This window comes from Oncorhynchus kisutch, linkage group LG16, assembly GCF_002021735.2.
Source record: "Oncorhynchus kisutch isolate 150728-3 linkage group LG16, Okis_V2, whole genome shotgun sequence".
In the NCBI taxonomy this organism is placed as follows: Eukaryota; Metazoa; Chordata; class Actinopteri; order Salmoniformes; family Salmonidae; genus Oncorhynchus; species Oncorhynchus kisutch.
Genome location: NC_034189.2, coordinates 49,851,331 through 49,863,830, shown reverse-complemented (window position 1 = coordinate 49,863,830; position 12,500 = coordinate 49,851,331). Strand labels below are relative to the sequence as shown.

At 46.4% G+C, this 12,500-nt stretch overlaps 1 protein-coding gene across 7 annotated transcripts in view; it reads left to right on the top strand.

The window, feature by feature from the left end:
- Window positions 1-12,500, top strand: part of LOC109882777 (tensin) — a 196,801-nt gene that overhangs the window by 162,588 nt on the left and 21,713 nt on the right. For 5 of the 7 annotated variants that reach the window (XM_031792831.1, XM_031792833.1, XM_031792834.1 and 2 more), the window contains exon 20: window positions 1,095-1,178. The exons of the other annotated variants lie outside the window; for them this stretch is intronic. In XM_031792831.1, the coding sequence (XP_031648691.1) occupies window positions 1,095-1,178 (84 nt within the window). The remainder of the gene's footprint in view (window positions 1-1,094; window positions 1,179-12,500) is intronic. 7 annotated transcript variants of the gene reach the window in all.

The window sequence follows — 12,500 nt, the reverse complement described above, 5'->3', positions numbered from 1 at the left end:
CCTTTCCCCCTATCTCCCCCCAATCCTCTCCCGCCCGTCTTAGCTGCAGGAGCGGACCCCATGCCATAAAGCACCCCCCTCACACACACCTGTCAATCACTCCTTTAAATAGCTGCTGCAGAAATAGGTGGTAGTCAGTCGCTCTGCTGGTAACCCGAACCCCTGCACTCCCCCCTCCCACCACCACCCCCCACCCAGCTCACAGTGTGGGTGTGCAAGGGGCTAGGGCTGGGGGTCAGGAGATGACGGGACCCCACACCAAACTCCTGCTCACTTCCTCTCACCTCTACTCCCCTTCCTCTTCCACCTCCTCCACCTTACCCCTCTGCTTCTGCAGTCCCACCGCCCCATTCCATAGCCCTCACTGGGGCTGACATCATTCATCATGGTCCCTATTGATTAGTATTGTGGACGGGACAAGACAATGAATACAGTGAGGGCAGTGGGCACCCTATCTTATGCCACCCATATGCCCCAAGTGGAGAGAGAGAGGAGGCAGTTGCACCAGAGCACAGGCCATGACAAGTAGCCATCATGTCAAGCTAGGCCCTCGGCAGCCATTTTGGTGCAGTGGTAATACGCTCCAACATGCCCTATGGCTTGAATAGAAACCACTGTATTATATCATATTCAACTCTCTGGAGAGCTCTTGTGGTAATTGCTATGTAAATAATGTCATTGGGAAATGCTGGTGTTGGCAGTTTGATCCTAATTGAATGGACTAGATGTTTGGTTCTGGTTGGCTCAGCAGAAAGCATTCTGCCAGTCCCCTCGCTTAGCTAATTGCAGGCTTTGCTTCCTTAGCAGTTGGATTGGATCTGAAAAATGTGGATTCAGTACATGGTGCTAGAACATTGTGTGACCACCATTCAATTGGTCTTGGGCTGAAAGTGAACCTCTGTGAAAGCTCAAGTGGTTTTATAGGTTGACGGAAGATGTCTGTGTTCCAAGTCTGGGCTTGGGTTTTGAGCTAGGGTTCGTTTGTTTGCTAGCTGCTTTGCTACCCACCTCAATGTTTCTCCGCCAAGGGGTCTACTCTGAAAATACCCTTCCTCTCTCTCTTTCCCTTCCTCTCTTTCCCTCCCTCTCTCAAGGGCTTCAGCTTGGGTTCTGGAGTGAGGGTTCAAGACCGGTCGCTAGCTGCTTGTTGGCCCACCTCAACGTTTCTTCACCAAGGGGTCTGTTCTGAAAACACTGCCCTCTCCCCTCCCTCTCTCTTTCCCTCCCTCTCTCTCTTCCTCCTCTTTTGATCACAGTGTTGCGGTTGACAGGTCAGGTGAATGTCGATGAGGGACCAGTTTTTAGGCGCTAGACTAATGGCTAACACGCAGATGGACAAGCTACGCTGTGTAGCCTAGCTTTCATTAGGTTCTGGACAAATGGAGTGTTTTCCTATAACTGTCGTGACGCTGTGTGCTCCAGTGGACTCTGGTCACTCGTCACATGTCATTAAAAGCATTAGGGCAGTGTTATTTGTCCGTGTGGTAGCTAGTCCTTGTCCTAAATGGCTGTTCCACCCTGGAGCGTTGATGTATATACAGTTGAAGTCGGAAGTTTACATACACTTAGGTTGGAGTCATTAAAACTTGTTTTTCAACCACTCCACAAATATCTTGTTAATAACAAACTATAGTTTTGGCAAGTCGGTTAGGACATCTACTTAGTGCATGACACAAGTAATTTTTCCAACAATTGTTTACAGACAGATTATTTCACTTATAATTCACTGTATCAAAAGAAATCAGCCAAGACCTCGGAAAATAAATTGTAGACCACCACAAGTCTGGTTCATCATTGGGAGCAATTTCCAAACGCCTGAAGATACCACGTTCATCTGTACAAACAGTAGTATGCAAGTATAAACACCATGGTACCGTGCAGCCGTCATAACGCTCAGGTAGGAGACGTGTTCTGTCTCCTAGAGGTGAACGTACTTTGGTGCAAAAAGTCCAAATCAATCCCAGAACAACAGCAAAGGACCTTGTGAAGATGCTGGAGGAAACAGGTACAAAAGTATCTATATCCACAGTAAATCGACATAACCTGAAAGACCTCTCAGCAAGGAAGAAGCCACTGCTCCAAAACCGCCATAAAAAAGCCAGACTACGGTTTGCAACTGGATATGGCGACAAAGATCGTACTTTTTGGAGAAATGTCCTCTTGTCTGATGACAAAAAAAAATAACTCTTTGGCCATAATGACCTTTGTTATGTTTGGCGGATAAAGGGGGAGGCTTGCAAGCCGAAGAACACCATCCCGACTGTGAAGCACGTGGGTGGCAGCATCATGTTGTGGGGGTGCTTTGGAGCAGGAGGGACTGGTGCACTTCACAAAATAGATGGCTTCATGAGGAAGGAAAATTATGTGGATATATTCAAGCAACATCTCAAGACATCAGTCAGAAAGTTAAAGCTTGGTCGCAAATGGGTCTTCCAAATGGACAATGACCTCAAGCATACTTCCAAAGTTGTGGCAAAATGGCTTAAGGACAACAAAGTCAAGGTATTGGAGTGGCCATCACAAAGCCCTGACCTCAATCCCATAGAAAATGTGTGGGCAGAACTGAAAAAGTGTGTGCGAGCAAGGAGGCCTACAAACCTGACTCAGTTACACCAGCTCTGTCAGGAGGAATGGGCCAAAGTTCACCCACAACTTATTGTGGGTAGCTTGTGGAAGGCTACCCAAAACGTTTGACCCAAGTTAAACAATTTAAAGGCAATGCTACCAAATACTAATTGAGTGTATGTAAACTTCTGACCCACTGGGAATGTGATGAAATAAATAAAACCTGAAATAAATCATTCTCTCTGCTATTATTCTGACATTTCACATTCTTAAAATAAGGTGGTGATCCTAACTGACCCAAGACAGGGAATTCTTACTAGGATTAAATGTCAAGAATTGTGAAAAACTGAGTTTAAATGTATTTGGCTAAGGTGTATGCGAACTTCCGACTTCAACTGTATGTGTCAGAGTCACGGCTAGCTCCTGGTAAGGTCTTTGTTTACATATTGCAATGACCTTTGTAGAAATCAGATGAAAGGAGTATATGAAAGATAAGCCTGTTTAAAAGGTCTGTATGAATAACAAGGTTATTGGTAGAATAATACATCACTAAGTTTTGATGATGTATCTGCAAATATGAAGGTGTTCAGAGCATTTGTGTCCACTTTTAGCCTGAGTGCTGCTGAGATGTGTGAAGAGCATTGTCGGATAGTTACTAGTTGTGAGTTATTTGCACGTGTGCATCCTCTTTGAGTGAATGTCTAGACATTAGTGGGTGTGCCTGCGTTCATGCATGTGTGTGTGTGTGTGTTTAACTAATAGTCCTTCACTAATAGGACTTCACTAATAGTCCTTCACTAATAGGACTTCACTAATAGTCCTTCACTAATAGTCCTTCACTAATAGGACTTCACTAATAGTCCTTCACTAACATGACTTCACTAATAGTCCTTCACTAATAGTTCTTCACGAATAGTCCTTACATGACTTCACTAATAGGACTCCACTAATAGTCCTTCACTAATAGTCCTTCACTAATAGTCCTTCACGAATAGTCCTTACATGACTTCACTAATAGGACTCCACTAATAGTCCTTCACTAATAGTCCTTCACTAATAGCCCTTTACTAATAGTCCTTCACTAATAGTCCTTCACAAATAGTCCTTCACTAATAGTCCTTCACTAATAGGACTTCACTAATTGCCCTGTACTCAGCTGTTGACCTGGGGTCCAACAAGGGAAATAGCTCTCGAACATTAGCTAGCGTTTTGTGCTGTGGCACATTTGCAAATATTTCTTAAAACCTGTTTTTTCTTTGTCATTATGTGGTATTTTGTGTAGATTAATGAGGGAAATAAACTATTTAATGCATTTTAGAATAAGGCTCTAACGTAACAAAATGTGGAAAAAGTCTAGGGGCCTGAATATTTATACTCCGGACTCCGACATTGCTCGTCCTAATATTTAAATATTTCTTAATTCCATTCTTTTACTTTTTAGATTTGTGTGTATTGTTAGATATTACTGCGCTGTTGGAGCTAGGAACACAAGGATTTCACTACACCCGCAATACCATCTGCTAAATATGTGTATGCGTATTTAACATTTGATTTGAATAGCAAAGTAATTGCAGTTTGATTATTGGCACTACAGTGCCACAGTAGTCATTACCAAACTTGTCTGTTTGATGTTATACCATCACCGAAACATTTTGGAATGTTCATTCAAATCGTTCAACTGAGATTGTTACTAAGTAACATGTTCACCGCAAACAGAACCCTTGTTCAATTCACCTCTCGGATTATAGCCTTATGAGGCCAACTCTCTGTCCATTGTCTACTCCTGCCCACTCACTCAGTGACCAGACAGAAAACACCACTACACCACCACATGCAAATCTGGTTGAAGGGTGTTGTGACTTTTCTGGGCCACTGTATACCCAAGGTAAAACAGATTTATGTTATTGTAGGGATAGGTTATCTAAACCTAGACTGTTACCATGTCTCAAGACCGCGTTACCCTGTTGAGCCAAAGCTCTGGAAGCTAACACAAGTCCCCAGGTCATGCAAACTCTGTGAATTACGCCTCCTTCAGTGCACAATATTTACACACATGAAAGTAACCATGAACATTTTTGAAAAAGCAAAAGAACAGAGCGATAGTACATCTGTGTGGATGTGTGTGTGTGTGTTTGTGTTTGTGTGTGTGTGTGTGTGTGTGTGTGTGTGTGTGTGTGTGTGTGTGTGTGTGTTGCTGTGTGTGTTTGTGTTTGTGTTTGTGTTTGTGTGCATGTGTGTGTGTGTGTGTGTGTGTGTGTTGCTGTGTGTTCACTGCAGCAGGCTGTGGTGGGGTCCTTGTTTATGGTCCTCCTCCCATATTTGGCTGTAGCACGGCCCCGGGCATGTCTCGAATAGCTGGGTGGCAACAGAGAGAGAGAGAGAGAGAGAGACAGAGAGAGAGAGAGAGAGAGAGAGAGAGAGAGAGAGAGAGAGAGAGAGAGCGAGTGGGGGACACGGGGACACAGTGAGTGGAACACCCTGGCCAGGACTAAAGCCCTTTTTGTTAGCTAACTGTCACCGGAGTTGGAACCAGAGAACGAGGGAAGCAGAGAGTGAAAGAAAGGACCAAATGAAGGGAAGGATATAGGCTGAGCGGTATTACAGCAGCTGGTGAGTACAGTAGTACAGTAGTAGTACAGTAGTCAGGTCTAAGGGTTGACTGTGAGGGCTCAGGTGTTGATAGGGCTAATGACATAATTGGTAGGTGTCATATGTTTCTGTTGTGGTTTTTAACGAAGTTGTGTTCAATTCAGTTGAATTGTTCTTTATTGTGTAGTGGTAATGTAGAGGTTAGGAATACCTATGTTTTACATCACCTTTTGTTCCTAGTTATGGAAGTTTGAGTTTCATGTTTGCTTGGGTTATAGTACACTGTAAGTTGGTAGTCAATTCTCAAACTTATTTTTTGACTTGATTGAATGAGAGGGTCTGTCGGAGCATGATTTTGGAGTGTTTTCTCAGTTGCAGCAGATGCAAGGCTCTCTCTGCATGTCCTTTATTTTGTTTCTATGTCAACATGGTTGTTTACAGTACCCTTTGAATCATTGAGTGAGTCATTTGCGTGTGGAACATTTTATAAATGTGACACAATTATGGCACACCACAACTATTAAGCTGCCTGCTCTAACTTCTTTTAAGACCAATTTAACTTGTGAGTTATGAGTTGAGACGCTGAATGAGGGACTTTGACTGGCTTGGCACAATACGTCATGTTGAATCGTCACTGTGGTGTTTCTATGGCCGTGTGGAAACAGTTACTACCTTGGATAGAGTGGAGAGTTTGTTCTGGTTTAATAAGGGGCCTAGTACCCCTCATAGGAGTGACAGAAGGACTAGTGTAGTTAGAGCTGGCAGTGACAGCACCATGAGACATAGCAGCAGGTTTACAGCCCACCCCTAAGCTCCTCAGAGCCCCCTAGAGACCTCAGCTACCACATATCTGACTCAGCTATCTCTCTGTCCCTCAATTTCCCCCCATACCTCAGCTACCTCATATCTGACTCAGTTATCTCTCCATCCCTCGGTGTTGTCGTCCCTGCCCCTACTTCAACTATGCTTGTCCCTCCATACCTCAACTATCCCCTGTCTTTCACTGTCTCCCTCCTACATCGCCTCTCACTGTCTCTCTCTGACTCCTTGCTACCTCAGCTCTCACTGTCTCTCTCTGGCTCCTTGCTACCTCAGCTCTCACTGTCTCTCTCTGGCTCCTTGCTACCTCAGCTCTCACTGTCTCTCTCTGGCTCCTTGCTACCTCAGCTCTCACTGTCTCTCTCTGGCTCCTTGCTACCTCAGCTCTCACTGTCTCTCTCTGGCTCTTTGCTACCTCAGCTCTCACTGTCTCTCTCTGGCTCCTTGCTACCTCAGCTCTCACTGTCTCTCTCTGGCTCCTTGCTACCTCAGCTCTCACTGTCTCTCTCTGGCTCCTTGCTACCTCAGCTCTCACTGTCTCTCTCTGGCTCCTTGCTACCTCAGCTCTCACTGTCTCTCTCTGGCTCCTTGCTACCTCAGCTCTCACTGTCTCTCTCTGGCTCCTTGCTACCTCAGCTCTCACTGTCTCTCTCTGGCTCCTTGCTACCTCAGCTCTCACTGTCTCTCTCTGGCTCCTTGCTACCTCAGCTCTCACTGTCTCTCTCTGGCTCCTTGCTACCTCAGCTCTCACTGTCTCTCTCTGGCTCCTTGCTACCTCAGGTCTCACTGTCTCCTTGCTACCTCAGCTCTCACTGTCTCTCTCTGGCTCCTTGCTACCTCAGCTCTCACTGTCTCTCTCTGGCTCCTTGCTACCTCAGCTCTCACTGTCTCTCTCTGGCTCCTTGCTACCTCAGGTCTCACTGTCTCCTTGCTACCTCAGCTCTCACTGTCTCTCTCTGGCTCCTTGCTACCTCAGCTCTCACTGTCTCTCTCTGACTCCTTGCTACCTCAGCTCTCACTGTCTCTCTCTGGCTCCTTGCTACCTCAGGTCTCACTGTCTCCTTGCTACCTCAGCTCTCACTGTCTCTCTCTGACTCCTTGCTACCTCAGCTCTCACTGTCTCTCTCTGACTCCTTGCTACCTCAGCTCTAACTGTCTCTCTCTGGCTCCTTGCTACCTCAGCTCTCACTGTCTCTCTCTGGCTCCTTGCTACCTCAGCTCTCACTGTCTCTCTCTGACGCTCTATACCATTTACAGCGATGGCGTATAGGTTTTATTTTAGGGGTATACCAGAGTCTGGATCTTCCAGTGATCCTTGCAGACAGTCGTCAACTCCCAGACAGAGAGATAGGCAGACACCATGACATGTAATCTTTAGTTCAGTTACTGATATGACTTCCATGATATTACTACCAAATACAGAAGGGCTGACAGACAGACAGACAGACAGACAGACAGACAGACAGACAGACAGACAGACAGACAGACAGACAGACAGACAGACAGACAGACAGACAGACAGACAGACAGACAGACAGACAGACAGACAGACAGACAGACAGACAGGCAGACAGACAGACAGGCTGACAGACAGACAGGCAGACAGACTGACTGACAGACAGACAGGCTGACAGATAGACAGACAGACAGACCAACAGGCTGACAGGCTGATAGGCAGACAAGTTGACAGACATCTCCATGACAGTTATCTTTACCACTCATACTGATACGGCTGTCACAACACCTCTTGGACTGACTGACTGACTGACTGACAGACAGACCCACAGACCGACCCACAGACCGAACCACAGATAGATCGACTAGCCCTAGTGTTTGTCATTACTCGGCTCTGGAATGCAGACTGCTGGTTGGCACAGCGATATCAAAGCCCGTCCCTGCTGAGGTGGGTGTCATGTCCCGTAGAGAGACGCCCTTTAGGCTGTCTGGCTCTGGCAGAGTCAGGCCATGACATCATCTAACGGGGACGTGTTGTCTGTGTGGTGTGTGGCTGAGATGACAGCTAGAGGCTGTTGCTGGTCAGGGTGATTCAGACCTGGCCAGCAACCAACGTTGCCCAATAGGCACAGATCCAGGATCGGCTTAGTGTCACCAAATACTGATTTGAACTGTTTATGGGAGAGACCGTGTGCAGTGGGCAACTACAGACAGACCCTTTGTAATAATTCTTTCACTTTTCATCTATTTCTGTCCTCCTCTCTCTCTTTGTAGAGCTCTCTCTGTGTGGGTTTCTCTCTCTCTCTCTGTAGGTTTCCCTCCCTCCCTCTCTGTGGCTGTTTTAGATGTGTGACTGATTCTGCGGTTTTAGTATTGTTTGTTTATGAATTTAACTAGCCTCCGGGACCTGCTGTTTTCATCCCATCATCCCTCTCTCTAGCAGCATGCCTTCCTTCCTGGTTTTACAGGCCCCGGTTTGTTCCTGGTTGCCCCCGCCAACCCCGTGTTGTCCCGTTTCCTCTCCCCCTCATCAGTAGTGCTGTGTGTGTGTGAGAGAGTATGTGTGAGGAGAGAGGGGCTTTCGTGTAGTGAGCTGTGGGGTTGTGGGTTGGGAATTTATGAGAGTAACGTGTATCCCATACGGTCAGACCCAGAGCACACCCCAAGGAAGACTTCTACACCACATTCCTCTCACACACTCAGAGGAATAGGAACTTTTCTGAGGAACATGTTTGGGTGGTGTGTGTGAGAGTGTATGTTCTCACACTCTAATGTGTGTCTTTCTCAGTGTCCGTATCTATATATCTTTTTTAGCCAGTGTTCTTTCTTCCACTTGATCATCTGAGGGGATATTAGGTTAACTCCTTACCAGATCCACAACACTGTTGTTCTTGTCTTCATCCAGTCACAACATGGAGGTTCTGACCACGGTGCTGCTAGCTAGCTTAGCACAATCAGTAGCCACCCAGCAGGGGATTTGTCTTTAAGTGGGCTGTAGTATTTTCCCACACTTTTTATCAGGACAACAGTGAACCCAGAGGGACAGAGACACGGACGGACGGACAGACAGTGTCCCTGGTCCAAACCCTTAGACACAGACACTGTGACCCAATGACATTTCCAAACCCAACCCAGCCATCCTGTGGTTAGCCTGCTAGGCTAGCTGCGATGCTAGCTTGTCTATGAGTTACTGATTGATTTGTTTGTTTATTGGTCCTGGGCTATGTGTGGCAGGGACCTTGTAGGTTGTACTAGTTAGCTTAGCGATATACAGCTGGTTTGTGTTTCCTGGGTATTAACATATAGACCTGAGTGACCAGACTCTGAGGCAAATCATTTGGGGACATTGGTTGTGCATTAATCTCAGTTAACTCAGAAGTAAAATCTTGTATAATTTGGTCAGCTGTGTGATTAACCTTCGGTCTACAGTACACATCGAATCTGACCACGGGAGATAGTTGTGCATAAATGAAAATGAAATGTATTTTTTCTGGCACTTAACTGCGTCAATATAGAAGGACAACATTCTATACTCAACAATTATTATGGGATCATTATTACTATGTGTTTGAAGGGAACTCTATGTAAACAGTAAAACGATTGTTCCATGATGTAGCTGATGTGAGTAGCACATTGGATAGGTTAATAACAGTAGCTGTGAAACATTGTCTTTTTCAAATAAACCATTTGGCCACAGGTGTTATGAGCCGGGCTGTTTTAATGGCACGTTAATGGCTTCCCAATCGGTCATGTGTGAATGAGACACACTGTGGCATCGTACTCACACACGCTTTCACAGCGGAACACATCACCATAGGAGAAAAAGAGGAAAAGGCAGGTGCTGTTTGTGTGTCGGGGGAGAGAGTGTGTGTCGGGGGGGATTAAGTGTGTGTGTATAGAGAAAGTATTCAAACCACTTTCCTTTTTCAACATTTTGTTACATTACAGCCTTATTCTAAAATTGATTAAATTGTGTTTTTTCCTCATCGATCTACACACAATACTCCATAATGACAAAGCAAAAACAGGTTTTTAGAAATGTTTGCAAAACTGAAAAATCATATTTACATAAGCATTCAGACCCTTTATTTAGTACTTTGTTGAAGCACCTTGGGCTGCGATTGCAGCCTCTTCGTAGGTCGGAAGCTACACGCTTGGCACACCTGTATTTGGGGAGTTTCTCCCATTACTCTCTGCAGATCCTCTCAAGCTCTGTCAGGTTGGATGGGGAGCGTCGCTGCAGAGATGTTCAGGTCTCTTCAGAGATGTTCGATTGGGTTCAAGTCTGGGTTCTGGCTGGGCCACTCAAGGGCATTCAGAGACTTGTCCCAAAGCCACTCCTGCGTTGTCTTGGCTGTGTGCTTAGGCTCGTTGTCCTGTTGGAACGTGAACCTTTGCCCCAGTCTGAGATGCTGAGCGCTCTTGAGCAGGTTCATCAAGGATCGCTCTGTACTTTGCTCTGTTCATCTTTGCCTTGATCCTGACTAGTCTCCCAGTCCCTGCCACTGAAAAACATCCCAACAGCATGATGCTGCCACCACCATGCTTCACCGTAGGGATGGTGCCGGGTTTCCTCCAGACATGATGCTCCCACCACCATACTTCACCGTAGGGATGGTGCCGGGTTTCCTCCAGACATGATGCTGCCACCACCATGCTTCACCGTAGGGATGGTGCCGGGTTTCCTCCAGACATGATGCTGCCACCACCATGCTTCACCGTAGGGATGGTGCCGGGTTTCCTCCAGACATGATGCTGCCACCACCATGCTTCACCGTAGGGATGGTGCCGGGTTTCCTCCAGACATGATGCTGCCACCACCATGCTTCACCGTAGGGATGGTGCCGGGTTTCCTCCAGACATGATGCTGCCACCACCATGCTTCACCGTAGGGATGGTGCCGGGTTTCCTCCAGACATGATGCTGCCACCACCATGCTTCACCGTAGGGATGGTGCCGGGTTTCCTCCAGACATGATGCTGCCACTACCATGCTTCACCGTAGGAATGGTGCTGGGTTTCCTCCAGATTTGACACTTGGCATTCAGGCCAAAGAGTTCAATCTTAGTTTCATCAGACCAGATAATCTTGTTTCCCATGGTCTGAGAGTCTTTAGGTGCCTTTTAGAAAATTCCAAGCGGGCTGTCATGTGCTTTTTACTGAGGAGTGGCTTCCGTCTGGCCACTCAACCATAAAGGCACGATTGGTGGAGTGCTGCAGATATGATGATGGTTCTCCCATCCCCACAGAGGAACTCTGGAGCTCTGTCAGAGTGACCATCGGGTTCTTGGTCATCTCCCCGACTAAGGCGCTTATCTCCTGATTGCTCAGCCTTGGTGTGTCCAAACTTCTTCCATTTAAGAATGATGGAGGCCACTGTGTTCTTGGGGACCTTCAATGTTGCAGACATTTTTTGTTACCCTTCCCTAGATCTGTGCCTCGGCACAATATGTCTCTGAGCTCTACGGACAATTCCTTTGACCTCATGGCTTGGATTTTGACATGCACTGTCAACTGTGGGACCTTATATAGACAGGTGTGTGCCTGTCATGTCTAATCAACTGAATTTCCCACAGGTGGATCCAATCAAGTTATAGAAACATCTCAAGGATGATCAATGGAAACAGGATGCACCTGAGCTCAATTTCGAGTCTCATAGCAAAGGGTCTGAACACTTATGTAAATAAGGTATCTGTTTGGCAAAAATGTCTAAAAAACGGTTTTCACTTTGTCATTATGGGGTTTTGTGTGTAGATTGATGAGGGGAAAAAATATTGAATCATTTTAGAGTAAGGCTGTAATGTAGCAAAATGTGGAAAAAGTCAAGGGGTCTGAATACTTTCCGAAGGCACTGTATGTGTATGCATGCATGCCCGTGTCTTACGAGCCTCGCACTCCACAAGGCCTCTGAGGAACCATTGGCTAAGTCAATTGAATGATACATGAATGGAAGGCTAATGATGTCCATCTCTCAGGTTAGCCCCAAACTATGTCTATATATGTAAATGAGCCTGTTAACTCTGTCCTGTCAACTCTGTCCGGTCAACTCTGTCCTGTCAACTCTGTCCTGTCTACTCTGTCCTGTCAACTCTGTCCTGTCAACTCCGACCTGTCAACTCTGTCCTGTCAACTCTGTCCTGTCAACTCTGTCCTGTCAACTCTGTCCTCTCAACTCCGTCCTGTCAACTCCGTCCTGTCAACTCCGTCCTGTCAACTCCGACCTGTCAACTGTCCTGTCAACTCCGTCCTGTCAACTCCGTCCTGCCAACTCTGTCCTGTCAACTCCGTCCTGTCAACTCTGTCCTGTCAACTCTGTCCTGTCAACTCTGTCCTGTCAACTCTGTCCTATTTGTGACCCACTCAGAAGAAATGTCTGTCTCGTCACTGATAGTAACTGTAGGCCTAAATTCAGCTAATGGACAAACAGTGTACCTCATCTCAGTGTAGTCTTAGGGGAATGGCATCTACTTTAGCTGACTACCCTAACTAGCTATTCCTGCCGGGCAGATTCATGTTGGAAGAGATTTATGGCTTGGTCTTTGTTTCAAAGCCACAGCTATCGCCTGGCTAGCC